Source organism: Monodon monoceros, unplaced genomic scaffold (genome assembly GCF_005190385.1).
Source record: "Monodon monoceros isolate NGI ecotype Baffin Bay Population unplaced genomic scaffold, NGI_Narwhal_1 Super_Scaffold_9, whole genome shotgun sequence".
In the NCBI taxonomy this organism is placed as follows: Eukaryota; Metazoa; Chordata; class Mammalia; order Artiodactyla; family Monodontidae; genus Monodon; species Monodon monoceros.
The window spans coordinates 25,810,794-25,838,365 of NW_021703786.1; the positions used below are offsets into that span (position 1 = coordinate 25,810,794).

A 27,572-nucleotide genomic window follows, 5' to 3' on the forward strand; every position below is an offset into this window, starting at 1 on the left:
CTCCACGCAGAACACGGCCCGTGCCAGCCCCATTCGGAGGCTCTCCACCAGCGTGCACGTTGTGAAAGCTCTGAGAAGTCCCAAGACGTCTCCCCACTGGGGGTTCACATCCCAGGCCCATCTGAGGACGCAGGGAAGGTGCCCACCGCCCCCCAGGCCTGTCCCCCTGCAGCCCCCTCCTGCGAGGGCACGGCTGAGTTCGGAGAGCCTGGCCAACTGGCCTGGTTTGTGTGCAGAGACACATCTGGAGCAGATGTTCCCTAGATTAAACGCAGCTCCTGGAAGACTTGACAAAAGCCGAGAGCCGGACGGGGGTGGGGGCGGGCCGGGGCAGGGGGGCAGAGGCCTGTGTGTGTAGTATGGGGAGTGGTTAAACCACCACAGCTGTCCTCCTTTAATTGGCTGCTGTTAAATGTTTTACGGGGCCTCGTTTTGGTAAACAGAAGTCTGTAAATTCCTCCTTCCCAGACGCCGTTTCCCAGGCACAGACCCCCATGACCCCTCGGGAGGTCTGGGCCTCCCGCCCACCCGCCCTCCGGGGAGCAGGCATTCAGCTGGCCAAGTGGTGGGCTCCTTCCTGCCGCACCCTTTGGGGGCAGTGGGAGGGCGATGGCCACGCACGTCCTTCCACTTCTGACCCTGAGATGGTGGCCAGGGATGAGGGGACAGAACTCTACCAGGGGCCCTTCCCCCATCTCCAGCCTGCCTGAAGCCCCACCCTCTGGGACCCCAGAAGGGGAATTAAGGTTCAGGGAGGAAGGAGGGAGCAGCTGGGGGAGACGGAAGAAGAAGCAGAGGGGGCATGGGCCAGGGCTGAGTGGGGCGGCCGGGGCGAGTGTGAGGAAAGAGGCCCGGACGGGTGGGTATCTGGGGTGGGGGGCAGCGAGGGAGGAAGGGGAGAAGTCCTTCCAGCCCAGCCACAGAAAGGACCCTTTCTTTTCCCAACAAGACTGTACTCTCTGAACTGAAGAAGAAAATAAAAAATGATTTTCATGAATCAGAGCAGCTGTTCTGAAACCAGAAGCCAGGGCCGCTGCGTCCAGCCTGGGAGATGCCTGGTTCTCGAAGGGGCTTCTGCAGAGGAGAACGTGGTGGTAGTGCGGGGCTCTGGAGAGGGCTCAGGGAGCAGGGGACGGGTGTCAGAGTTCCTCTACCCAGTACTCTTTCAGGGGTGGTGTGGTCCAGAACCCCATCATTCCCAGGCCCTCACACCCCTTGAGGTCGGGCTACTGTGATCACCCCAACTGACACACGAGCCCACGCTGTATCCCTGGGCCCTGCTGCCCTCGGAGCCTTGGAGGCCCCTGGTGAGCTCCGGGGAGAGGCCCTGGGCCTCAGGGAACACCTCACTGAGGATGCCCCCCATCCTGGCCCCACGCTCTGAGTCGCCAGGAGGCAACCCAATCCTGTGACATAAGTGGCAACCGAGGACAAAAGGTTGACGCCATCAGCACCTAATGAGGTGCAATGAAGTGGAAGCAGTCTTGAGCAGGGCAGGGGCAGCACAGACCAGGCCCTTGGGCTGCTGGGACGCCCCGGCACCCCGCCCCCAGCATCCCCTATGGTGGGAGTGCTCCTGGCCAGGTCCTGGGGGGGGGTGCATGGCCAGCCAACAGAGGACCAGAATCCCCAGAGCGGGGTGGGGGTCAGGGGACCTCCCACCACAGGGTCCCTCGAGATCCCCACCCCCAGGCCCACAGAGCTCAGTGCAGACACTGAAGGCTTAGCAAACTCTTCCAGGGGCCTGACGCACAGGGCTCTGATCACCCCCATGCTACCAGGGTCCTGCCCCAGCTCCCTGTACGCACACCCACGAGGGCAAGGCCTTCTGCAACGGATGCCCCCTGCCCCCCATGCCACCTTGACAAAGACATTGCCACCTCTCTGGAGGCTCAAGTTGCTAGAAAGTTCTCCCCACCACTGAGCCCTGAGTTAAGGCCAGGGGCTGCCAGCAGGGTTCTGGCATCAGGTCCCAAGGGCAGCTGCCCACAACATGACTGGCTGAGCCCCCAACCCCTGGGACCAGGAACCATCCTTTTACATAGCCAGCCATTCTGGGCAGGCTCTGGGAAACCCGGATCGGACCATCTCAACTACCCATCTCCTCTGGGTCGGGGCCACCCTCCAGGGCTCAGCAGAGGCTAAAGCCCCTCTGGATAGAGCCCCACCAGACCACGCCATCCCCCCACCCATGTCCTGCCAGCCCTGACAGATCCCATCCTTTCTCTACCCACAGCAATCCCCGCAGACACCTAGGCAAACCACCCTTGCTCCTGGGGCCCTGCACACTCCTGTCATTTTGAATTCTGCCACACGTGCCAGGCTAGGGGTCCCGACCCAATGCCCAACACTAACTGGGTGCTGGCTCTCTCCCATGTGACACCCCTTTCACTCAGGGTGCCAATGGGTTTCGACTGTGGTGCGTAAGACTACTAAACGGTAGCGACCACCCAGAATGCTGGATTAAGAAGGATCCTGAGGCTGCATCCACATGCAGTTTAGAAAGTGCTGCGATTGACTAATAATGTCTGCCCTGGGTACAGGAGGGGCATTGGCAACAAGTTGGGAGGACGCTTGCCACCACCCCTGCTCTAGTATCTGAAGTGGGTAACCTTGCAACAGCCCCCTCCCCATGGCCTCCCTCTTCCTTGCCAAACACTCCAGCTTCTGTCCATAAGCCCTCTCAGGATTTCAGTGGTCAGAACCCATGGGCGTCCAGGCCGTGCATCAAAGTGCAGCTCCCAGGACCAACCACCCTGGGCTTTGCTGGGAGAAGCCTAGCGAGACCCCTTCTGGGGCTGAAGGCGGCTTTGGAAGCTGGGCCCCTCAGGGAGTGGCCAGGCCTCAGCCTCTCACAGTTGGGGGCTGGGGTGGGGGCCCGAGGGAGGTACAGGATGATTCCTGTTCCACTCCATCCCATCAGAGTTGGCCCACCACGCACATACACTGACCCCCAGTCACCCCAGGTTTGGGCCTGGCAGCCTCGGTCGGTTCCCAGGCCGGGAGGAGTGGCTCAGAGCCGGGGGAAGGTGCCAGGCTGCCGCGGGCACCTCTGGAACAAAAGCAGCGGGCAGCTAGCCCAGGAGCCAGGCGGCTGTGGACAGTCCTGGGCTCCTGGCACGTGCTGCGCAGGGAGGAGCTGGGCTCAGGCCGCACAGAGCAGAGATGCAGGGCTCGGCAGCAGTCCCTGCGAGGGAGCAGGGCCTGCGTGCTGGGGAGGGCTGGGTCCCAGGGCTCGCTGCAGGACTAAGGATGGAGAAGATAACAGAATCTCAGAGCTTAGAGCTGGGAACAAGCTGGCATGACCTCCCAAACCCTCACGAACACCCCACTCGGCAGCTCTGACTGCCAGGGAGCTCAGCTGGAGGGAACCCTTACACCGCCCCTGCCCAGGCCTCCTGCCCCTGGTTCCACACACTGCCTTCTTGCACACTCCAAGCCTCACCTCCCCCCGCCACCACCCCGGGGTGTCTAAGATACGGGGCTTGGGGCCACAGGAACAATGCAAGCCAGCCCCACACCCAGATGTGACACCAGGCCTCTCCCCAGCCCTGTCAGGCCCAGGGCTGGCCACACACACCCCTGCTGCAATGTCAGCCCAGGAAGGCACCACGGCCCCCGGCCCAGCAGTGGACAGTTGCTACAGGGGACCTGCAAGGACAGAGGGGTCCCCGGAGGCTGGGACCCTGATGAGGAGGCGGGCTGAGGCAAGGCCAAGTGAGGGGCCAAGGTCACAGGGAGGGCTGGCCCAAGAAGGCTCTGGAGGGGGTCAGAGGTCCAGACGGGACAGGCCTCCTTCTGACTAAGATGAAGCTGGCGGGAGAGGGCCTGTCTGGCAGGGCAGCCCTGATCCCCACATCTGGATCTGGGTAGCTCGGGCCCTTCCCCCATGCTGTCCCAAGATCTCAGAGGAGCCAGCTGCTCCCACTGACCCAGCTCCTCGCCTCCAGCATGGGCAGGGACAGGTGGGCAGAGTGAGGGGTGCTGCTTAGACGTGGGGGCATCTTCACTGGGCTGGGGGGCAGTGATCGTCAGTGGTCCTGTGGGGGCAGGTTCAGAGGCCATTTCGGCCACCAAGAAAACTGAGGCCAGGAGAAGGGGTTGGAGCTGCCAGGGTCTGGAGGAAAAGGACCAGGTCCAGGGCAGGGACCTGCCTCAGAGAAGGGCTGGTGGAGGGCTCCTCTAGACGGTGTCACCACACACAGATGGTGACACTGGCTGGGACCTTTGTCCCTCACACAGACATGCTCCCAGAAGCCCTGGTGAGCCCTGAAGCCTCAGAGGGGACAGAGGGGGACAGAGGGACAGCTGACAGGGCTCAGGGAAGCTGGGGCGCCGGGAACAGCAGGGGGTGCCCAGTGGCTCTTTGGTGCAGCCCCTGCCCCCACTGGAGGTCAGCCCAGCCTTGGATGGAGAAGTGGCTGCCGGGGCGGGTGCGGCTCTGACAAAGAGGCCAGGCCAGGCTAACGGCCAGCGCTGGCACATGTACCTGCTGCCTCTCGAGGCTCCCCCTCCAGGTGGCACAAGAGACCATAAGTAGCCCAGGCTGTGGGAGCACAGCAGCTCTGGCCCCCATCCCTCCCTGGCTGAACCCCCAGGAACAGAATCCCCTTTCATGGCCCTGTGGGTGGTCCCACCAGGCCGCCGGGGGTGGGGTAGGGAGGGAGGGGGCCAGGCTTGCTGACAATAGGACCAGCTGTGCTGCACCCCACCCCCGCTAGGACCCACCCAGGACAGGCTGGCTGGACACTGGTTCACCCCTGCCTTGGGCCAGTTCCGCCGCCCACCCCACCCCAGGCCCCAGAAGGGAAAGTCTAGTCTCTGGCAGGACCCCTCACTTGGGTGAACCTGGGGGGCCAGGAGGCCCGAGGGCTGCACAGACGAGCTCTGCCCCAGGCCAGATGTTCCTGGGCGGCTCCTCCAGCTCCGGGGTGCTTCTCCTGCACCCCAGCTGCTCCACCAGGGAAGCAGGAAGCTCTGGCCCCTGCTCTAGCAGTTGTCCCACAGATGGTGGACTGGGTCCACCCACGGAGAGCTGGGGGGCCCTGCCTGGAGTGGAAAGGCGCCTGGGCCCATAACCCTCCTGGCCCCCGCTGACATCCCCCGAGCCCATCCTGGCCTCCTTGCCCTTAAGCTAAGAACCCCTTCAAGGGCCTAGCCCTGACCAGCCCCAGGCTGGGGAGGGGGCGGCAAGCAGGCTTTGCCAGGCACCTGTCTTCCCACCCATCCTGGGGGTGGTGAAAGGATGAGGGTGAGGTCAGACCTCTGAGCAGCCCGCCCAGGCAGCCCACCGTGCCTGCCGGCCCCCGCTCTCCAGCCATGTCGCGTGCCCCCCGCCCACCTCTCCCCCCTTTCCCCTGAACACACACGGCAGAGAAACAGGCCCCGGCACGCAGGGAGCCAGCTGGCACCCAGTCAAACTAGCAGCCCGGCAAGCTGCCAGGGCAGCCCGCCAGCAAGCACTGCCACTCGGCCCAGCCCCGCCCGCCCGCCCGCCCGCCGGCCTCTACGCCGGGAGCTCACAGCGAGGCAGCCACACCACGTGGCCTGTCGGAGCGAGGCTGCAGAGGGCGGAGGGCAGGGGAACCCCGTAGGAAGGGGATCCCAGGCTGGGCAGCCTACCCGGAGGCAGAGAAGGGGGGAGTGTGAGGGGGAGACCGAGGCACAGGCCTGGGAGGTGGTGTGGTCCCCAGGACAGATGCACTAGCTACCTCAGGTGGGACCCGGCAGGCTGGGGTGCTCTCCCCGGGGGCTGCTGCTCTCCCACACTCATCTTTAGCCCCGGATGGGCCCTGCTCCCCACCCACCCCGTGTTCCAGAGGCTGTGTTGAGGTGGGAGGCTCGGAGGCCCCATCTGCTTCCCCTTGTCCTGCATCCACCAGTGTTTGCCCACTGAGCCCAGTGCCCCACACGCGTGCCCTCCCCCGTGAGACCGTGGGCACGTCCAGCCTGAGGAGGACCCGGGGCTGTTTCAGGGCTGCTCAGACTGCCCTTGCCTCGAAGTAGCTGCCTCCCCAACATGCAGGGTGGGTAGGGGGCCGGCACAGCCAGGGCGCTACCCCCACGCTGGTCCCATCCCACTGGGTGGTGACAACTGTCACTACCAGGTGGCTCTGAGGCTGTGGCTGTGGGCGGCGGGGTGTCCCACAAGCAGCTCCGCCAAGGCAGCCGTTGGCTGGGGGAAGTGAGTGTCTGGAGGCCGTTGAGGGTGCTATCTGCAGGCTGCCTTCCACCCACCTCTCCCCAGCAGTCCCCAGAGGGGCAAGACAGGGGCACCTTCTCCCCGGGCCCCAGGGCAGGTGGCACTGCCCACAAACTGCCCTCCTTGCCGGCAAGGTCCCCAAGGGTGGGCCGGAGCGGCAGGGGATATATGTCTCCTGACGCAGAGCTCTGCCATCCCGACCCTGACCAGGGGCCACCGTTGCAGCCAGCCTGGCTGTGCCCACACACCTGTGGCTGGGCCAGGGCAGGGCAGCGGCCGTTACTTCGGTCGAGGTGGTCCCACATGGCTGTTGTGGGTATCCCCTGCCCTCGCCACAGCAATCGGCCCTCTCCTCCCTCCCACAGACGTCCTGGGAGCCAGATGCTCCCACCAGGGCCAGGAGTGGGCCTGACAGCCACAGAAGGCGGAAGGGCTGGAAAGAGCAGGGGAGCGAGGGGTGCCACGAGCTTGTGGGGTCCACCCATGGCCGGCCCAGGAAGCCCTGAACCAGGGCCTGGCACTGTTGCACCAGGTCTCCCCCGGGGAGGCTGCTAAGAGGCAGGGGTGGGAAGCAGGCAGCAGAGGTGTCTCGGCCAGGGAGCCTGCTCTGCCCACCTGGGTCCTCAGGGCCAGCCCGGCCTCCCCTCCACCGGGGAGGAGAACTGCTCCTTATCGCCTGCCCAACATGTGCGCTCCACACGGCGCTTAAAGCCCAGATTATTTTAACAACTGTCCCTCACTCGTCACCTGTCCTGTTTGGAAAACAGCCCCTTTCTTGTTGCACAAAGAGAAGTTTCTCTCGCTCTCCAGCAGCACTGGGCGCTAATCTCCCCGCCTGGAACGCGGGTGGCAGCGGGCGCGGTGTGTGGGTCCACGTGTTCTGCAAACACAACGCCCGCTGCTCAGCAGTCATTGAGTTACGGCGGTGCCGGTGCCAGGAGCGGAGAGCCCTCTGTGCCCGCTGCCAACTGCAATTACCTCTCCGTGTGCCAGCCGCTGTCGGGTTTAACCCTTCCCACGCTGCGGTGGCCAAGCCAATACCAGGAACCTCGGGTGGGGGACACTGGGGCCCAGGGCCTCTGCCCACGTCACAGTGCCCAGGGGCTGAGCGGACAGTGGGGAGCTGGGCGGTGTGGAGCTCTGTCCCTCCGTGGGAAAGCCAAGGGGAGCCCCAAGGTCCTAGAAGGGTGTGCAGGGGCCCTTCTGCCAGCTACGAGGCCTGAGACACATATGAGGCACCTACTGTGTGTATGAGGCTGCAACCAAGGGGGAGGAAGGGGCCGGGAGGGGCTCTGTTCTCGGCCAGGCCCCCAGGGTGGCAGCTGGAGTCTGCTGACAGCTCTCTCCTCCCCACCCCTCCCTCCCAGCTGACACATCTGGAGCCCATGCCTCCCCGAGTCTAGGAGGTGGGCGCAGCCCTGCCCGGCCAGCCCAGCTGTGTTCCACATTTCCTCGGCTCCCCAGAGCCTTCCTGGCCCCACCCCCTTCTTCCCTCTCTGACCATCTCTGGTGCACATCTGGCCAGGATCACTGACTGGCGAGACTGGCCCCCTGTTTCCAACCAATTACCACCTCCCCCGTGGGGGCCTCCTCAACAGGGAGGCAGCCCCTCGCCAGAGTGCTTGGCACAGTCTGCCAACTGACTCTTGCCAGCCACAGTGGGGGAGCCCTTTGCCTCACCACTGGCCCTGGGCACCACAGTCAGTGGCTCCAGCCGTGGGGTTCGGCTGGGAGCCCCGGCCCCAACTTACCTTCGTGGGAGTGGGAGAACCAGATCTGGGAGGTGGTGGGGTGGGAGCCACGGTAGGCCTGATCCGAGGGGGAGGGGTTGGGGCCACTGGGATGCGCGGAGGCCGCTGAGCCCAGGCTGCTGGTGAGGAAACTGCCCATGAAAGAGGAAGCCGGAGAGTTCCCCATCAGGCGGCTGCCGGCTGTGGACACAGGGGGCAAGAGTGAGTCTGGGCAGGGACAGCGCTAAGGAGCCCTTCTCCAGGGCTGACTATCAGGTCCCAAGCTCCCTGGGCTTCTGTCTTCAAACAGCCAAGAAGCCGAGGTGGGAGAAGCTGCCCGCTCAGGCCTCTGAGGCCCTGACACCCTCTTGTTACTGCAAAACCCCCAAGAATGGCACTTTTGCCGAATGACGCACCTTCACCCCCACCCCCATCAACCAGGTGCCACGTACTGTGGGCCCCAGGGCCTGTAGGAAACAGGTGGCCCTGTGGGCGGGCCTTCGACTCGGAGGCTCTGACTCTGACTCTCCCAGGCCAAGGCCTCTTAGCTGCCGGCAGACCTGCTAGAGTATGTACCTCCTGGATAGGTCCAGGATCAGCAGGTGCCAGCAGTCTCTGCCCACCCCCTGGGTGGCACTGGGAGGGCCGGCCTTTCCCCCAGGCAGCATCTTCAACCTTCTCCCCAGGTCCAGTTAACCACCTCATCAGACTGGGGTGCCCTCTCCCAGGTGACCAAGAAAAGAAACCAAGGCAGAGGAAGAGAGACATGCAAGAGGAGCCTGAGGATGGAAGTGTCAGGATCTGCTTTAACGCCCCCAGGGTTTCTCAGGGTCAGGCCCTGACCGGCAGCATCGGGATGCAGGCAGTCACTTATGGTCCAGGACACTCTTGGCGTTTCCCCTGGCAGCCAGCCTCTGTAGCCTGCCCACCTGCACCCTCCGACACTGTATACCCTATTTGCCCAAGCCCAGTGGCCAAGGCCAGGATGATCAAGCCTCCCCAGGTTACCGTGGCGACCAGGGGATTGCATAGGAAGGATGTACACAGGGCACTCTGCGCAGAGCAGCACCCGGTGCCTGGTGGGTGGTCTGGGATGCACTGCTCAGCCCCCACCCCGGCAGGGCCCCCTGCACCTTGTCACCTCTACTCCACGGGCAGAGAGCCTAGCTTGGGACCATCCCAGGGGACAGGGAAGTGGAACCTGGGGGCTCACCATCCCATTAGGCTGAGTGTAGGGGCCTGGCGGGGTTTGCAAGGGTTTTGGGGGCCCCAGGAGGCTGCAGGCCCGGCCCAAGGTGAGGCAGGGCAGCCGTTCCCCTGCCCGGGAGGCAGGGGGAATTTGTGAATTTGTGATGCCTCATCCAGCCTGGCTTGGCCCTGGGAGCTTCCCAGACACCCGGTGACTCAGCAGAGAGGCGGCACGGCCCCGAAGCGGGGGAGAGGGAGGGGCTGCCCCGCCGGGACCCTGGCAGCTCCCCTCCCCTTCCCTCCACTCCCGTGCGGGAATGAGACATGTGGATGAGGGAGGCCTCTCCTGGCCACGGGCCTCAGAGGAAGAGTCTGTGAGAACTGCCGGGCACCAAGGTGTGAACTGACCTCTGTGGTGGGTATCAGGCCAAAGGGAGACCGTGAGAGGACCCAGGGGCAGGGGGCGAAGGTGCCCAGGAGCCAGGGACTTCCCAGACCGCAAGGCTGGGACTTCCATGGGCCCCAGCCAGACCACAGGCATGTCCAGCCAGGGGAGGGGACTCTGGGCTGGGAAGGGAAGTGCTGGACTCCCAGGCGGGCGGGTAGAGCCTGCAGGAGATGGAGGGCGGCCCCTGCTGTGCTCCAGGGACCCTGGAGGCAGAGGGCCATGCCTGTGGGATGACTGAGGCCTCTTCCTGCCTCGCCCGGGCCCACCCCATGTCCCCCAGGCCTTCCCACCCCCGCACCCTCCCAGGGAAGTCCCTCCGCCCTGCCCTTCCCGGGGACAGTGGGAAGCAACTGAGTCCAGGAGTCGGTCTGGATAAAGGATTTCTCCAGGAGCTTGGCCTGAGAACCTTGAGTTCTCCCACACCACGGTGGGCGGGGGCAGTGGGCAGGCCCCAGGCTGGGTGGAAGAAGCAGCCTGGCGTCCCATAGGGCCCTTCCGGTTTGAGGATCCAGGGAAACCGAGGCTCAGAGGCGGCCCCCTCACAGGGTCTCCCACACCTGGGGGCCCTGCACGGGCAGCAGGCCACCTCTGCAGACCCACCACCCACACCCCCAAGGACCACCCACCTGGGGCAGGGGCAGGTAGGAAGCAGGCCTGAGGCCCAGAGGGGTGTCTGACCTGACTGGCCCCCTAAGCTGGAATTGGGGTGGGGGTGGGGGAGGCATGGGGCTTCATGCCCTCCTCCCCTGGGAGACCGATCCTGGCCCTGGGTGGGGGCTCTCAAGGGTGCCTGTTTTGACACCATCCCAGAAGGGGCTCCCACTGCATGGGAGATTTGCGGGGGGGTGCTGCAGCTCAGCCAGCCCCAGTCCCGGCTCTACGGGGCAGGGGACAAACCAGTAACAGGCAGAGTTTCCGGCTGTGTGCCTACCTTGCCCCATGCCAGCCAGTCTCCCAACTTGGGGGACCCTCTTGGGGCCCTTCCTGAGTCCATAATGAAGGAACCTCTGTCCCAGAGTGTGGTAAGTGAGCAAATGGGACAGCGCTCCAGCCCCGCCCTCTGGCCTCGGTTCTGGGCTCTCCAGGGCCCCTCTTTGCTCCGAGCCTTCTGGGCTGCCCCTGCCACTCCACCTCTCCCAGCCTCGTGGGCAGCTTGCAGCCCCCTGTGTCCTGCCTCCGTCTGGGCCATTTATCTGGGGTGTCTTTTCCCTCCTTTTTCCTTTCATGTTGAAAACGGAAGAGGCTTGTCACATGAAAATTATGTCTTTATGTCTTCACTGGAAGACGTTCAAGCGACAGACACAGCAAGGCAGGAGACGGAGGTCACGGGAGACCCCACTGCCCCGGGGCAGAGCCACACACGTGTCCCAGGGACCACCTTCTGGGCACTCACCCACTCGCCCTGGTGGGAGACCTGTGCAGGTACCCAGGTGGCCTCTCCTCTGGAAACCCCAGCCCACGGCAGCAGGTCCTGCCAAGGGCTCTCATACTCTCTGACCAGCAGGCCAGCCCTGGGGGATGCACGCTGGGCAGGTGCAAAGACAACTCCCTGACGGGCCCCCCAGCCTGGGCCCTGCACAATGGGGCTCCATGAGCCTTGCTCTGAAGGGGTCCGTTTCTCCCCCGCCATCCTGGGCTAGAAGTTTGGAAGCAGACAAAGTCCTACAGGCTTTGCTGGGCGGGCACTGCCATGGTGGGTGTGGGGGAGGGGACTGCTGGTACCCAGAGTCCCCCCATCCCCCCCAGCTGGCTCCTGACCCTCAGACAGAGCGTGCGGGCTCCTGTGTCACTTCCACCTCCAAGGAGTTTGGCCATGGCACCGTGCCCAGCCAGCAGAGGCGTGGGCAGACCTGGCTGCCACCTCCCCAGCCCCCGCCCGCCGACCAGTAGCCAGGCCCAGACAGAGCCTGAGCAGAGGCGGCCTGGGCCCTGGCCAGGGCTGGAGCTGCACGGCCGAGTCTGGCCGGGAACTGGGCTGGAGGCTTCTTTCCTCTTGGCAAGGTCCTTGCCCACGGAGTGCTGTGGTTAGCAACCTGGGAGGGGACAGTGGGAGCCCCAAGCAGCAGGGAGGGCCAAAGGGGCTTTCAGCTCAGAGCCCCCGGGCTGGGAGCTCCGATCCTGTCACCATCTGCACTAGCCCTTCTCACGGCAAGGGCTTTGTGAACCTTGTATCAATTCAGGTCTTCGCGATCCCAGGTGGCGGTCCCACCACGGGGCTGACAAAGGAATGGGCATCATCAGTGTTGGCCCCACGGCCCCAAGTGCCCGGGCTGGGGTTTGGATGAGGCTTGTCCACTCCAAGGCTGCCCTGGCCCCTCCAGTGAGCATGGTCACGGTGGCCAGTGCCCTGTATCCTCTGCAGGCTCTCATCACAGCGATCTGGCCAAGGTTAGCATCGTCTTGGGACAGGGACCCGAATGCTGTGTGAGGTGTCAGGCTGTGTGAGGCAGGCCATTCTGTACTACGCACCAGCCCCCAGCTGGCCATCCCCACTGCCCGGCTGGCCCAATCCAGGGTTTGCGGCCCCAGACACAGGGCTCCAGCCCCAACTCCAGCGCTGCCTCAGCTCTGCCTAGGACACCACGGAGGCCTGGCCCGGGTGCCGGGCTGGCTGAGAAAACCACTCCGGAGGCCAGAATGCCCAGGAGGGCTGGTCGACACCCCCCACCCACTGCCATGGCCCAGTTCCTCAGGCCAGGCCCCACCCCCGGAGGCCCAACCTTTCCCACGCTCCAAGGCCCAGACAACCTGGACCGGGAGACAGGCCGTACCTGGACCCTGGCTGTGTGGCTACTTCCCTCCCAGCTGCCCCAGCTGGACGGAGCCGGGCGGGAGTGCCCTGACCACTAAGCCCAGCCTTTGCTCACAGGGCCTCTATGTGCTGGCCGTGGTAGAGGTGACCGCACATGCCCAGGCAAAACCAGGGGGAGGGGCCTTCCTCTGTCAACCCGTGCCAGGCCCACCTGCTGCCGCCAAGACGGTCAACAGATGTTGGGCAGGCCCGAGGGGTGCTGAGGGTGTTCCTGCCTTGGAGCCCACGTGCTACCCCGGGGAGCCTCCAGTCCAGGGAGGGGCTGACTGGCAGCAAAGCCCCCAGAGCGCGAGGGGCTGGCACACCAGAGGCCAGGCCCAGAGCCCTGGACAGCCAGGTGCGCACTGTGCCTGCTCACCCCCTCTCCCTCCAGCCTCCACCTTCATGCCAGGCTGACAGAGGGACAGAGAAGGGCCTCGGAGAGCTGAGGAGAGCGAGCGGGAGCGCAGAGCTACAGCAAAACGAGCATTTGTTTTGACTTAAGTGAGCTACCTTTTCTGGAAATGGTGAAACGGGTTGTAAAAAACAAAAAGGGCCTCGTTGCGACGGCTGGTGGCCGCTGCTGAGAAGCAAGCCCCTTCCCAGGCTCTCCTGATGCTTCTGGAGGCCCAGCTGACAGGCTGCTGGCACCGGGCTCCCCAGCTCTGTGTCTGGCGGCTGCACCCTCCGCTCGAAACAGCTCCCGCCCTCCTGCTCACACCTGCTCAGGCTCCCCACGGCCTCCAGCCCCCTGCAGAGCCTGCCTGGGCATGGGGACACCCAGCTCCCCTGAGGCCATCCCTGGGTCTCCCTCAGGACACCAGGGGCGGCCTGCCTAGGAGGCCAAAGTGCCCCTCCAGTGCTGGGCCAGGCTCCAGAGGGAGCGGACTGGAGAAGAGGAGGCAGGAAGGATAACAGCCCACTGTGTGGACCCGGCCCACATTCCTCTCATTCCAGGAGAGGGAAGGGGAGGGAGGATGTCCACCCTGGGTGTCCGCGCGTGGATGGGGGTGGAGAAGCTTCAGTCCAGCCTGCTCAAAGGCAGGTGGGTGTCCATCTGTCTGACCACCCAGGAGCAGAATGGGGGGAGGGGGACAGGGATGGGGATACCAGGCCCTGGTGGGAGGGGCCGCTTTGGACTGCCCCACAGGAAACCCAAAGTGGCCACAGCAGGGGCCACAGAGGCTGCACCACACCACCGGCCACCAGACCCACTCTAGGTGTACACGAGTTTGCAAGCTCAATTCCTGATGCCACCAGGGACACTCCCTGCTGGGCTGGAACCCACCAGTGGCCCAGGCATGAGATACTGTGTGTGCCTGTGTGTGTGTCTGTGCACAGGGGCACAGAGGCAGCGAAGGGACTATGTGTGGGCACTCAGGGTGTGTCTGGGTGTGTGTGCATGGCTGAGTGTGCGTGTGGGCAATGGCCGTGCACACAGGCACAGATGTGCATGCGGGTCTGGGGCAGAGGCTCCGAGGGTGCACTCTGGACGTGGGTGTGCACGCCTGGCTCCAAGTGTGCGCAAGGTGGTGACTTGTTCTTGTGTGAGGGAGTCACACACGGGCTGGGCCGGCCCTGAGGGATGCTGCTTCCCAGGGTCACGCTGCCACCAAACCGGTCTCCTTCCTGGCCCAGACTCTGAAAAAGGCTCCTGGCCTTTAATTCTGTCTGATGCCTGTGGTGGCAGGCGAGAAACAACAGGACGCTACCCCCCCCTCCTTCTCCACCCTGGGGGGCACATCCAGCTTACTCACGGTGGAAGGGGAACTCTAGTCTCAAGCCTGTGCCAAGCTGCAGCACCAAGACCCCCAACCCCCTCCTGCCTGGGAGTCGGCCCCCTCCCCAGCCCAGCTGCTCAGCCCCCAGCCACCTGGACCTGAAAGTGGGTCCAGCGGTTGTGTGGATTCTGGGGGCAGTTGGCAGGTCACGTGGCTGGGGCCATCTCCCCACAGACAGCCCGACTCCTCTGTGGTGGAGAAGCAGCTCAGAAGCCCCCTCCGATCTGGGACCCGCTCCGGGCAGGTCCAGCCTCACCAGGCAGGCTCTCCAGGACACAGAAATTATTGGGATCTGGGGTAGTCCCCTCCAGCCACAAACCGGTGGCCCCCAGATGTCGGCCTGTCTGACCCCCCTCACTCACTTGGTCTCACCGGACACGGAGCCTGCCCTGCTTCAAGCCACCCCCTGCTGCCACAGTCCCAGAATCCCTGAGGATGCCACCCAATGACCCCAGCTGCCATCCACAGCCCCGAGAAGACAGAGGGACAAGAAGAGGAGGCCGAGACAGGCACGGGGAGGAAGGAAGGACAGAAGAGAAGGAGGAGGCTGGAGGCAGAGAGAGACAGCTGCAGCCGTGGGAGAGGGGGTGCTGGTGGGGGAGGGGCGTGGGGCGGCAGCAGTGGGAGCAGAACGCGAGCCTCCGCCAGCCCAGCCGTGGGACGCAGGGGCAGCCCCGGTGAGGGGTGCCCGTCCAGAAACATGAGTGTGTCACAGGGGAAGCCCCTCTCTGCTGGTCCAGCAGAACCTTCTAGAAGACCCGGTTGGCCCAAAGGCAGTGTCTCACAGGCCATAATAGGAAAACTCTGTGGTTGTTGAGCCACCAGGCCCACAAATATAGAGGCAATGATGACAGGGGACGGGCCCAACCACCAACAGCCCAGAACTAATAAAAGAAAAGGAAAACCGGATATAAGTCTGGTTCTTATTAAAAGGGTAAATTTAGCCTTTTGGCTAGGCGGGGAGTGCGGGGTGGCCAACACTCCCCACCAGGGCCGCCTTGGACTCTGGCCAGAGTGACTCAGAAGGCTGCCCCCCACCCCCTCCTATTCTTCACACCTTCTGGGGTCTCCGCCTCCCTTCCCTCTCACACCCTCCCCGGCGAATGACCAGCACTCCCCCTCCAGGACGCCCCTGAAGGCCAGCAAACAGGCGGGGGGCGGGGGGGCGCAGGGAGGTGACCAGGGCTGGTCGGCGCCACCCCCTCCAAACCCCACCAGCTGGAGGAGTATCCTCAGCCAAGGCAAGCTTCCCTTCCCACCATCTTGAACTAAAGCAGCTGCCCTAGCGGCTGCAGTCCAGTGTAGACATCAGGGTGCACACTCACGCCCTAGCCCCACCGGTCCCCTCAGAGGGAGAGCCCATCTGCACAGGGTCGGAGGTGCCCACCCCGCTCTCCTGCACCCCATCCCCTGGACCCAGGCACCCAGCACCTCGAGCTGGTCTGAACACGCCTCCTTCTCAGCTGTGGGTAGGCAGGGGAAGAGGGCACCCAACACTCCCAGTTCATTCCCAGCAGATGGGGGGGTGCCCTGTGCTTCTCCTGGCAGAGCCCTCCAGGGAGCCCACATTCTGGAATTTCTGACAGGCCACCCTCTGCACCCCATCCCTGCCTTCTGAGGCTCTCAGCAGACCTGCCCTCCCAACCCGACTCTAATGTCTGACCAGAAGCAGGGAAAGGCCTGGCACCGGGGCTGCCCACGGCTCCTGGTGGGAGGAGCATTTGGGGGGCAGCCTGCTGGGGAGGAGGGATCCCCCACAGTGTGCTCCTGGGGGCAGCGCTACACCCCCATAAGAAGGGAGATGGGGTGGGGGCAGGATGCACCCAGGGCTCTGTATCCTTGTAGTTTCTTCTAACAGCGCTGCTTTGACAAACCACCCCACTTCCTTCAAAGAACGGAGAGAAAATATTTTAATTTCTAAAGACGGTGAGTATAAGTAGGGAGAAAACCTCAATTCTCTGACGTAAAACTACGGTGTTTCTGGGAACTCTTGAAGTGAACAGGGCAAGGAGAGCTGTTTCTGGGGTGAAGTGCACCCCACTGGTCTGGGGGTCCCAAATGGGGATGGAGTGCCAGCCAGCCCAGGGGAGCCAGCGGGGAACCAGCCTCGGGGCGGCCCAGCAAGAGCTCCCAACGGAGAGAAGACCCCTGCCCCGTGCAGCTCACCCACAGCCTGGGGCACCCAGCCCTGTGCTCCCCCAGCCCCACCCCATGCCAGGGGCGGGGGGCTCAGGCAGAGAACCAGCCTTGGACCTCCAGCCCAGAAGCCTGTGCTCCTGGGTGGCTCCCGATGTGACCACAGAGCAAGCACGTGGCCTTGCTGAGCCTCCACCTGGACCCCACCTGCCTCAGGACCAGGGGGCAGCAGGGGACTCAGCCCTGAGCCTGAGGACTGACCCCTCGCCCGATTCACATGCTGGGCTCCGACCAAGTGTCGTGTGTGGGAAAGGCTCTGCTGCCAGACCAGGGGAGGGGGCTCTGCGCTGGGCTGCCCGGGTGGAAGGAGGTCTCCAAAGGGTGCCCCCCACACAGCCTAGAGACCTCAAGATGCACCATGCCCTCCGGCCACCTGGTCCAGCGGCTCTCGGGAGCCAGGGCCTGGTGGGGCTGCCCTGAACCTCCATCAGCTCCAGGCAGTCCAGGAGGAGTGCCCAGGTAAGCCCGGGGCACCTGCTGACCTCACCAGGGCAGGCAGCTGGCGTGGGAACATCGGGAGAGACTGCTGCCCAGACCGGACAGCACAAACGTCCTTGTCACCCAAGCCACAGACTGGGCCCTGAGCTCCGTCCAGAGAATGAAATTCTAACCCAGCTCACTCGTTAGACAAACAGTTACTGAGTGGCTGCAGTGTGCAGGGTCACTCACCCTCACCCTGGAATCCGAGGAAGTCGCAGGCTGCCCGGGCACCCTGGCTTCCAACAATGGCCCTCGGACCTCTTGGTGACCCACACTACCGTGCGCAGCCGCTTGGGGCCGTCTCACTGGCCTGTATCTTGCAGCAGATGTTTGACAGGTGGAAAGATGACGCTGCTCGTGTGCACCTTCCCAACTTTTCTTGATTTTATCTGTATTCATACTCGTTAAGGGCTTTTTAAGAGTTCGCCTAAAGATGCATTGCAATTTAATTTAGATTTAATTTTAATATTAATTTAAAACAAATTAAAAGCTTATTTTTAGGAGACCCAAAGGGATGCAAAATGTCTCAAAAAGGGGACTGGCTTCAGGCAAACTGCCCTCAAGTGACCTGCTGGCCAGGCCTGTGGAAGGCCAGTTGGACAGGGCAGCCGCCTCACCAGGTAAACAGGCAAGTCCTGGGGGACCACAGGTCCGGCTCCTTCCCCTGCATCCTGTGTAGGGTGAGACAGGCTGTGCACACAGGCCAGGCACAGAGGGATCTGCTGGCACCCTTCTGCACGGTGCTGCTGAGGCCAGGAGGCGGGCGGGAGCCCCGGTGCTGCCCTCCCCACGTCCATGTCCAATACTGGGTCCTGAATCCCCACCTGCCGGCCGCCAGGACCCTATAGGGAGTGATGGGAAGAGAAGCGACCAGGATCTGGAGAGTCGGGGCTTGTGGGAAAGAGCCGCCACGAGGTGTGCAGGCAGGGGTGTGCCACTAGCTGCCCCCAGCCCCGGGCAGCCACGCACTCCTCCCAGACTGGGCACTGGGGCCCAAACCAGGAGCAGCTCCTAAGCCTCCTGGTGTGTAAATGCTGGAAAGCAGAGTGGTGCAGCGAGCGGGCCCCACCTGGCAACACAATGCTCCAGTGCCTGCAGCCCCTCGCTGCCATGCCTGACTGCCCGGGATGGAGATGGAGCAGACAGCGAGGGGCCACAGCCCTGCTCCCTCATCTCTCCTGTGCCCTCATTTCCCTTTTGTTGGTTGTCCCCCCCACCCCAGCCCCTGCCTATGCAGCCACCCACACAGCCACCACAGAAGGGAGGGGAGGGGAGCGGGCAGCTCTCCCCCAGTGTCTGTCCCCCCTCGCCCACCAGGCCCTAAGGCCCAGGTGAAGCCGCTGGCTTCTGTCCTCCAATCTATCGTAGGTGCCCCACCACACGTGTTGACGGTGAGGGAGTCACCTGCAGGGGCCAGTCAGGGGACAGGCAGAAAGTGGTCCCACCCGGTGCCCAGCTCCTGCACCACCAGGTCCCTCCCTTACTGCAGGGGGAGGGGGTAGCGGTGTCTCCGCAGGGACAGTCCCATCCTGCGCCTTGTTCTATCTCCACTGGTCCCCCTCTCCACTGCACAACCTCACACGTGCGCCCAGAGGCCAGCCCGCATGCCACAAGGATGACGCTGGGCTGCACTGCCCAGTGGACCTCTCACTGCCACCCCCTCACCCCATCACTGGGTGTGACACTAAGAAGGAGGGGATTGTCCTCTCTGCCAATCTTTTTAGCTCTGACACCTCTTTTAAATGGAGTGCACACAGTCTGGGAGCCTCTGCGGACGACAGAAGATGCTTCTGGAAGGTAAGGAGACGCTGACCTGGCCCCTGGGAGGTGGCCACACAGGCTGGAGATACTGCCCACGTGAATGTCCCCATGTATGTGTGGTCGGGTGTCGGGTGGGCATCTTGGTTTTTAGTGAAGAGACCAGGGCCAATTCAGAATCCGGTGTCTCCTGCCCTTCTCTTCCTCGTGAGGTTCTCCCAGAGGGTTATCGTCTCGATTTTCCAGTGTGGGGTCAAAATTGCAGGAGAAAAAAAATGAACAGGGCTCTTTTCGTATCCACAGGCACGTGTGTGCCTTACCCAAGTGTGGACAGGCACGCACACCCCATCTCGGCCCCAGCCATCCTGCACGGGAGGGAGGCCAGCAACGGCCAGGCCCAGCTCTGGGGGAACCAAGGGATGGAGGGCACAGACACCCAGACTCAGGACGCTGGGGTCCCACGGGGAAGATGGCCCCGCGTGGAGAAGGGCGGGGGTGCTGCAAGGCCTGGGGGGACAGACTGCCAAGGGCGGTCAGGGCCGGAGGTCACGGACCATGCGGGTGGAGCCTGGGCACTGGTGGCTGTAGGGGCTGCCCAGGTGGGGAGACTCCAGGAGGGACAGGGGAAGGGGAGCAGAGAAGGTACCTGGGGCAGCAAAGAGGGGAGTACAGGTGGCCAGAGCCTGTGGGTGGCTTGGCACATGTGCTGAGTGTTGGGAACCTTCGGGGACAGTGATATGACAAGGGTGGTAGGTGGGAGCTGACCTACGGTGTAGGGGGCTTGGGTAAGGGAGGGCCCAAGGGAAGGAGAAGCAGGGCTGAAGGCTCAGACAGGCTTGGGGCTGACCTGCAGGCAGAGGCAGAGCAGGGAAGCTGACCGGCACCTCCTGGAGGAATTGGACGTGGGGATAGCTTCATTCGAAGCAGAAGCCTGGGGCGGGTGCTGGGAAAGGACCAGCTCCAGTTCAGCAGAAACCAGTGACACAGTGAAGAAGGGGGCTGAAGCAGGGGTGGGCAGCTCACCAGCACCAAGCTCTGCATGTCAGGCCCTCAGTCTGCCACCGAGGGTCACTGGGGACCTGCAGGCTCCATCCCCAGCAGGTGGCCAGAAGCTGAAGGATGGAGCAGGTGGCGGGAACTGGAGACAGATCAGAACGCACATTCCGACTGCGGGGCGGGCTGGCTCTCCCAGGGGCCAACTGGGATGTGACTCCTTGAAGGCCAGTTGTGAGTGTCCGTGAGCAAGTGTCTGCATGAGTGTGAGCAGGTGTGGGTGTAAGGACATGCCTGGGGGTGTGAGCACACGTGAGCAGGTGTGACGTGTGTCCATTCACCGTGGGCTCATGTGAGCTCAGCCAGTTAATGCCCTGGAGGGCCTGTGGGGACATTGGGGTCTGCAGGGTAGGTCTGTGCCTCTGCCCCCAAAGGGGACACGGGCTGAGCCAGGCAGCAATGCCTGTGCTGAGACGGAGCCTGCCACAGGGTGCTGTGAGATGCTCGTGAGATGCTGGTGGACAGCGGCCTGGGAGTGCAGCCCCTTCCTTACACCTCCACCGCGTCCCCACCCTGGGTTCCGCCCCTTGGTTGTTCCCAAACTGCCTTCTTTTCACCCCCATCCAGCTGTGCTCCCAGCATGCCTGCCTTGATGGTGGGGGGCCCTGCCTGGTCTGGCTCTGTGATGATGGGGCCATGGTGCCCTCCCCAGAGTTGCCTTCAGAAGGAAGTCCCAGGGAAGAAAGGCTCTGGCTTCCCTGAAGGAGGAGCAAAGGGATCCAGCCAAGACTGCCTTTTCCCAAGAAGATGGCAGAGCGCGGTTTAGTTATTAAACCACCACTAAAATGTGGCCGATGAGTCTCTCTTACTCGGCGAGGTTCCCCAAGAAGACACCACCCCAGGCCACCCTTGGGGACCCCAGCCTACTGCTCAGAGGCCTCTCTCAGCAGCACACCTATCCCCTGCCCCTCCCCTGCATTTCTGGTAATTTCTAGAGGAAACCAAGTTCCTATACTTAGATGAAGCAGGGCTGCTTTAACTTTCCTTCCGGTTCCAGGCACACAGTGGGTCCCCCCTTCCCCAGCCTCAAACGTCTTTGGATCTAAAAACACTGGACTCTTTGTTGGGGGCCCTGGGGGAGGGGAGAGGGGGCAGGGAACCCAACCCACCTGTTCATTCCCTCCTCCCGCTCCCCCACCCTAGGTCAGAAAGAAAAAAAAAAAAAGCTTCCTGGCTGATCCAATCTGGAACCTAATCGTCTGGACAGCTGCAGCAGCCCTCAGATGCCAGCCCGGCTGGCTCCCAGCTTGGGCACTGGATGCCTCTCCGCCAGGCCCGCAGCCTGCTGCAAACGCACACCAATCCCATAAGCGGGGAGGGGGCAACCCCCACCCGGCGCCCCCCTGCCTCCTCTAAGCCCACACCCAGTTCCCACCAACCGGTCCCCGTCCTCCAGTGGCAGCTGCTGGCAGGGCCACAGGAGGCAGTAATATTATATATTACAACAAACAGGGGCGGCCCACTGACAAATAGGCCTGCATGATCTAAATGGTATATTATCCCATAAAAACGTCATCGGGCAGGGCGTCAAAGCCGAGACGGAGCAGCAGTCTTGGAGTGTGGGCTGCAAAACCCGAACCTTCCTTGGCGTGGCCCGGGGCTTTGGGGACATGTTCTAGACAGTGCATGCTGGTTGTAATTTTGTTGTTTGCTTTTAATCTGGAGTCTTTGGTGGGAGAAAGGAGGTCCCAGAGGTTAATGGGGACAGGGGAACCCCGGGGAGCCATCCCCTGGCGGGCAAGGCAGGAGGAAGCCCTGCAGTGCAAGTCACCTACTGCCAAACAGACAGGGCACATGCTGCACCCCAAAGCCCTGAGGTCGGCCTCAGCTCGAGAGCTGTGGCGCAAGTCCCAGCAAAGACCTCCGACGAGGGCCTTTCCCAAGGGGTGCCCACCTCTCCAGGAGGCTGTCGGGAGCGGCAGGAGTGAGAACTTTCTCTGGATGGGTGATGATGGGCTAGGCCTTCCTTCCAGAGGGGCTAAGGCAGCACCCCCGTCCTGGGGGGATGGTTTCTATTCATCAGAAGTCATCCAGGGTGGATGCTGGTCAATACGGCATTGATAGGGTTTACTGCCGCCTGTCAGTGGGAGGCTGGGGAGTGGGGCGCCGCCCCAAAGTCTGTGCAGGGTTTTCTCATGGGACTCTCTAGGCAGAGATGCCCTGATGCCACCCAGGTGGAGTCCCCACGTCCCTTCCAAGCTGACCCTTTGCCAGTGTGACCAGGGCCCCTCTGAGAAGGCCATGTGCAATGGGCTGGGATCAGGGCATATGGTGGGAATCCCCCTGGGACTCTGGCCACGCCAATAAAGGCAGCTGCCCTCTGCACAGGGTGCCCCTGGGGCAGAGGGGCAGCTCCCATCTTTTGGGGCCTATATTCAGATATTTATGGTAGGGAGGAAGCCAGGCAGGGCCCAGAGGCCTCTTTCAGGAGGAAGGGCAAGGGGTTACTGGAGGTGGCAACCAAGGCCCCCTTCCGCCCAGAAAGCACTCATTCCCAGTGGCACTGGCTGAACTCTATCTGAGCTTGGGAATTCCGGTCCCAGGCTCAGACCCTGGAGCTAGACCAGGAGCATTCTGGGAAGTGTAGTCCTTTGGGAGTTGGGAGGGCCTGCTGGGATTTCCAGGGGCGTCTCATCAAGAGCAAGCAAGAGGACAGAGCAAAGGAGGTTACCCTGACTGTAATCCCAAGGTGGAAGTTTGACATTCCTGGGAAATGGCTGAACTTAAGACATCTGCTCCCTGAAAAGATACCAGCCAACGCTGGATTCCAGCCTCAGATCATACCCGCAGTGGTCTCTCTGAGCAAGCCATCTGGAGCTCTTATTTTGGTGGGAAGACCTGGGAACTCCCCAGAGGGAAAAAAACCCTGCCTGAAGTGCCCCGACTCCTATCCTCCTCTGGCAGCTGCCCCCAGACAGCACGAGAGACAAGGGTGCTACCTGCCGGGCTCCTGGAGAGGCTGTAGCGCATCCCGCACACTCTCGCACATTATTTATGCTCACAGCCCCCGCTGATGACATATGTAAGTTGACAGCGAACATCCTATCAACTTGCTGGAGTGTATCTTGATTGTTAAAACACACTCTTAAAGGTATACGATCATTTATCAAATTAAAATAGCGGCGCCTTGCCTGTCCTCTTTTCTGCCTTCCCTGACCACTCCCCTGCAGCCTCCCTCCTCTGGCCTCCTGGGCATCCTGCCCTTGCACCCAGGCCGTGCTCCTCGGGTTGGTGGGGAGAGCCACTGCCCTGCTTCCAGGGACCCAGACTCAGCACCCCATCCCCACCCTACCCCAGGCCAGGGCAAGCCCACTAATCGTCAAGAAGTGACAAACGCCAGAAGCCCCACCAATTAAATCTAAACTCAAGCAAAGCTCAGTGGCCAGTAAATTATTATTTTTATTAGCTTGAACCAAGTTCCCGTAAGAGAGAAAGTCAACTTGCTCCCATGAATGGCTCTTGTATAATTTATTTAACTCTGTGCTCTTTGCCAAAGCCTGGAATATTTTTAGCTCGTTCTGTTGTTGGATTTGGCTTTTTTATGTGTGTTTCTGAGGGGTATTTTTAGCTCCCTCCATGTTATTCTAACAGCCTCCTGTGCGTTTTGTCCTGTCTGTGCGGGCTGTTGAACCCAGTCTCACAGCAGACGAGGGAGATTTCTAAGAATACACGGGAGCGTTTGGGGGTGATGAGGGATGGCACAAGGCTGCTCCCTGCCTTGCTGGCTAATTTGCCTTAGTGCTCACGTGACCTGGATATTCCTATAGGAATATCCTTGTAGGAAAAATCAGACATGGGGGCAGTACAAGCCCCACTGAGAAAAAACCCACATTCCAAAAATGGCTTCACTGGGGTGGGCGAGGCGGCCACAGCCTGGCCGATCCACGAGGCCACTGGATTCCTGGCTCCGCAGGGCAGCCTTGGCTTTGATGTCTGCTTCTGTCACTTACAGAGCAGGATGGGTAGAGTCTTCGGAAAGTAACTCTTTTCACACCTACTTAATGTTGGTAACTGTTGCAGAAACACTCCACCGTGTCACTGAGTTAATGAGGTATTTACGAAAATGTATTTTTTTTCCTTTACAAAAAAATATCCCATGAGGAGGGAGGGGGACCCTTTGATGGGGTCTTTTTACACCCGGAAATTATCTTTTTTTCCTCTGTATTTTTCTTTTCTTTTCCTTTTTTTTTTTTGAGATTGGCAATCAGAAGCACTGTTAGCAGGAGAGAAGTTTGTGGTTCTCCCACCAGAAGGAACGTGCCGTCCTGTTTACTCCCAACAACCGCAGGCCCAGGGCACCTGGCTTCCAGGCCCGGCCATTTACACCCCAAAGAAGCCGGGAGAAGGGGCGGAGAGGAGAACCCACCCGCTGTCACATTGCTGAAACCAAGACTTGATCGGCTCCTCCGCCTTCCTCGGGTGGAGACCCGGTGATTCTCGAAGGTTCAGCCCTGAGGGGGACGTACAGAGAAGGATGGAGGGCAGGAGCTGACCGGCTAGAAGAGGGGGCGGGGACTGGGCTTCTCCCAGGCCGGGCTGCCTCCTACTAAACGCGCTCGGAGGAGAGGCGCGATCCCCAATCGCTCCAGGCAGTAGCGCTGATGAAAAATCTTGGGTTGGTGCGTTGTTGATTTTCCTTTTTTCCCCCCTAGATTTCACAGCTTTGCCTCCGGACCATCTGTATTAGAGACAAAATCTAACACTGCACTAAAAATAACGATTCCAAACATTCTAATTACACCTTTTGGTGACAAGGTTACTGGAACAGCACTTTACCATAAAACCCTTCAGCCCGATGATAAAGCTATGGGCACTTTCAGTTTTAGAAAAACAATGAAAGAAGCCCTGGAGCCCAACATCCCATCGGGGTCCCTCAAGCTGACATTTTGAAAGCACTGGGTGGGGACGAGGAAGGGCAGCACTGGCGGAGGGCAGGGAGGGAGACCCTTGGCCAGGCCGTGTGTCTGTGCCAGGGACGAGCAATCCTCAGAAGCCAGGGACTCAATCTCTGGTGGCTGGATCTTACTCCCGTGTTAGAGCCGGACAAATAGGAAGAAGCTCGGAGCAATTTTCCTTTCAGCAGTGCAGTCAGTGCAGGGAGGGGCGGGATGGGCTGCTGCAGCCGTGGCCTGTGGACCTGAGGCCATCCGCGAAAATGGGAAGAAAGTCTGCCAAACTGGCCATTTTGAAATCCATACAAGAGATGCAAAAAAAATTTTAACTTAATTATACCTTTTTCTTTTTAAACTAGATCATATACAGGCACAGACCAAAGCAAAGTAGTCTGGGGTATAATTCCTTTTAAAAAAAACTGATGTAGCTATATTTTAAAACCAATACAAGATACTGGCTTTCAGCAATTTCAAAAGGCTTTCAGCGGCAGATGTTTCTAGCTGGACGCCCTGTAGGCCAGCCTTCCCGTCACAAATGGGTTGAACATCTCCAAGCACAATAGGTCTCTTTGGTCCCCCGGGAGGTGCAAACAGCCTCCAGGAGCAGGGGACACGTGGCCCTCCAGCTCCCCCCCCCCCAGGGTGCCCTGGGGACCTCCAGCGCCCCCTAGAGCACCCTGCATATGGGGGAGGTGGGTAGGGTCTGGGTCAAGGACACAGACCAAGCCAGCACCCACCCAATTTCTCCAAACCCTCCATGGCCTATGATCCAAGAACCACGTGGTCAAACTTGGAATGAGCAAGACAATGGTTTGGGCCACCCAGACCACGCTCCCACCTGACTTGGTGGTGCCGGCATCTGGATATAAGAACAGAAAGGGGAAATGGCGGCTGACCAGGACCTGGGGAGGGCCGTGGGCTGTTGAATGGGGACGAGGGAGACAGCAGTGACCTGAACTGACGGGGAATCTGGTCTGGCCCTGCCCCACCCCATGGGGGGCACAGCCCCAGCCTGTCTGTGTACTACTGGGAGAGCCTTGGTGTCGGGGGCCCTTCTGGACCGGTTTCTGTACCCTCCAGGCTAGAGGGTATGGCATATGCGGGGTGTGTGTGTGTGTGTGTGTGTGTGTGTGTGTGTGTGCAGCCAGAAGGGGCTAGGGAAACTGTAGCACTGTCCCTGCTGCCACCACAAGTCCCCAGCCTCAACCCCCCAGTGTGGGCCGAGCTGGGCCGGCAGCATCTCCAATGCAGGGGCAGGAGAGGCAACCACAGGAACAGCAAGGACAGATATTTAAAATCACCAATTGCCCAGGCAAGCAAGTGCTTTCGCTTTTTTGAGTTATAAATCTATAAGAGAAAAAAGCAAAGGAGAGGAAGAAGGAAGAGCAAGGAAGAGAAAAAAAGCAGCCTTGCAGAAGGCTTGCACTGGAACAGGAAACGCGGGCGAAGGTCTGATTCCAGGAGAGTGCTGAGTCCAGCCCCTCTACTCCCAGCGTGCTCGAACTTTTCGTATCTCACGTTGTAAATGCTAAACGCCCATTAGTAATCAAGCAATTTCTCGTATTTTTTTTCTTTTTAGGTAATTTATGTTTTTCTTTCTGACTGCCCTCCCTTCTGACATTTTCCCTTTTAGCCTGACTCTGCCATCCGTTTTAATCCACACACTAATTGTAATCCCATTAAAGCAGATATAATTTTATTAGTATTCACAGTTCATCAAGCTAGCAATAACTGTTACTGCCAAATTAACAACAACAAAAAAAGCGGCAAACAACATTTCTGATGTTTAGAACAAACTGTAAACAAAAGCAAGCCAACCTTTCAGGGTGACCAGCGGGTCCCCACACGCGCAGCCCCTCCAGCTTCCTGCAAACTCAGCCGGCGCTGGCCAGTAACCTCCAGGGTCTCAGGCGAGATCGCGGCCCCTTCGCCACCCTCTGCCCGGCCCTGCTTCTCTTCTGACCTGGCTCGACAGTAATATCAAAGTCACCCGAGACGGGGACTGCTCTGGAGGCCTGGGTCAGCTCTGCCAAGGAACAGCTCTCTCCGGGAGAGAACTGGAGAAGACCCGAGTGCAGGGCGGCCCCAGCTCTCTCCTCCTGGAGCAAATTTGCTGCGAACTCGCCTGCACCGAAATCCGTCGGCGGCCCCCGCGCCGCCCCCAGCCGAGCCGGCGCCGGCGCTGCGCTCCCCCAGGGCGCAGGCCGCGGGGCTGGGCCGCGATCTGGCCACGCTTTGTCCGGCTTTAGCAGGATACCAGAGGCACTTGTTAAAGCAAATGCATCCCCTGCAAACCCATTCTCGCCCTGACACTTCAAGGCTTTATATAGAAACAGGATTTGCTCGTCTTACACCAGCAGTCCCTATTAACGCTCACCCCGCGCACACACCGCCCTAATCCGAGAGGCCGCGGCACCCCCCCCACACCTTCACAACGGCCGTTTTGTTCCCGCAGAATGTGCCTCGTTGTCCCAGCCCCGGAATGTTTTAAGGATGTGAATGCAGAATGCAGAATGCAGAAATGAGGTTTCCGCGGAATTTAGTTCTTTTGCAGGAAGGGGTGGGGGAGGGTGGCAGGAGGGGAAAGGCTTTATTTTTAGCCGGCTCCGAGGCTGCCCCTCCGAGACACTGGGGGACCCTGGGGAAGGCCGCTCTAAACCGCGATGATCCGGCTCGGGGCGCCCGTAGGATGCGCGGGCCGCCACCGGTGCCGGAGCAGGGAAATGAAACCGAAGGCTTCTCCGCAAATGCTCCAAGGAGAGGAGGGGCAATCTCCCGTACGACCCTCGACTGTGCCCACCTCGCGGCAGGGCCTCCTCTCCCGCGCCCACCCGGCCGGCACTGACCTGTGTGCGAAGCCATGGGCAGCGGCGACGGGAAGTACTTTCCGGGCTGGAAGTGCGCCGGGGGCTGCGCAGCGGGCCCGGCCGGGGCGAGGCGCGCGGCAGCGGCGGCGCTGCGGTGGCCCAGGCTCCCGCGGTCCGACAGCAGATGCGGCGGCGCTGCGAAGTCGCGGCCATCCATGCCGGGCCCCGGCCCCGGCCCCGGCCCCG

General features: G+C 61.5%; 1 protein-coding gene across 3 annotated transcripts in view; it reads right to left on the reverse strand.

The window, feature by feature from the left end:
• BAHCC1 (BAH domain and coiled-coil containing 1) overlaps window positions 1-27,543 on the reverse strand; it is a 56,010-nt gene extending 28,467 nt beyond the window's left edge. For all 3 annotated transcript variants that reach the window (XM_029211889.1, XM_029211888.1, XM_029211887.1), the window contains exons 1-2: window positions 27,366-27,543; window positions 7,954-8,133 (exon numbers count right to left, since the gene is read on the reverse strand). In XM_029211889.1, coding sequence (XP_029067722.1) covers window positions 7,954-8,133; window positions 27,366-27,543 — 358 coding nt within the window. The remainder of the gene's footprint in view (window positions 1-7,953; window positions 8,134-27,365) is intronic.
• Between the last annotated feature and the right edge of the window lie 29 nt (window positions 27,544-27,572).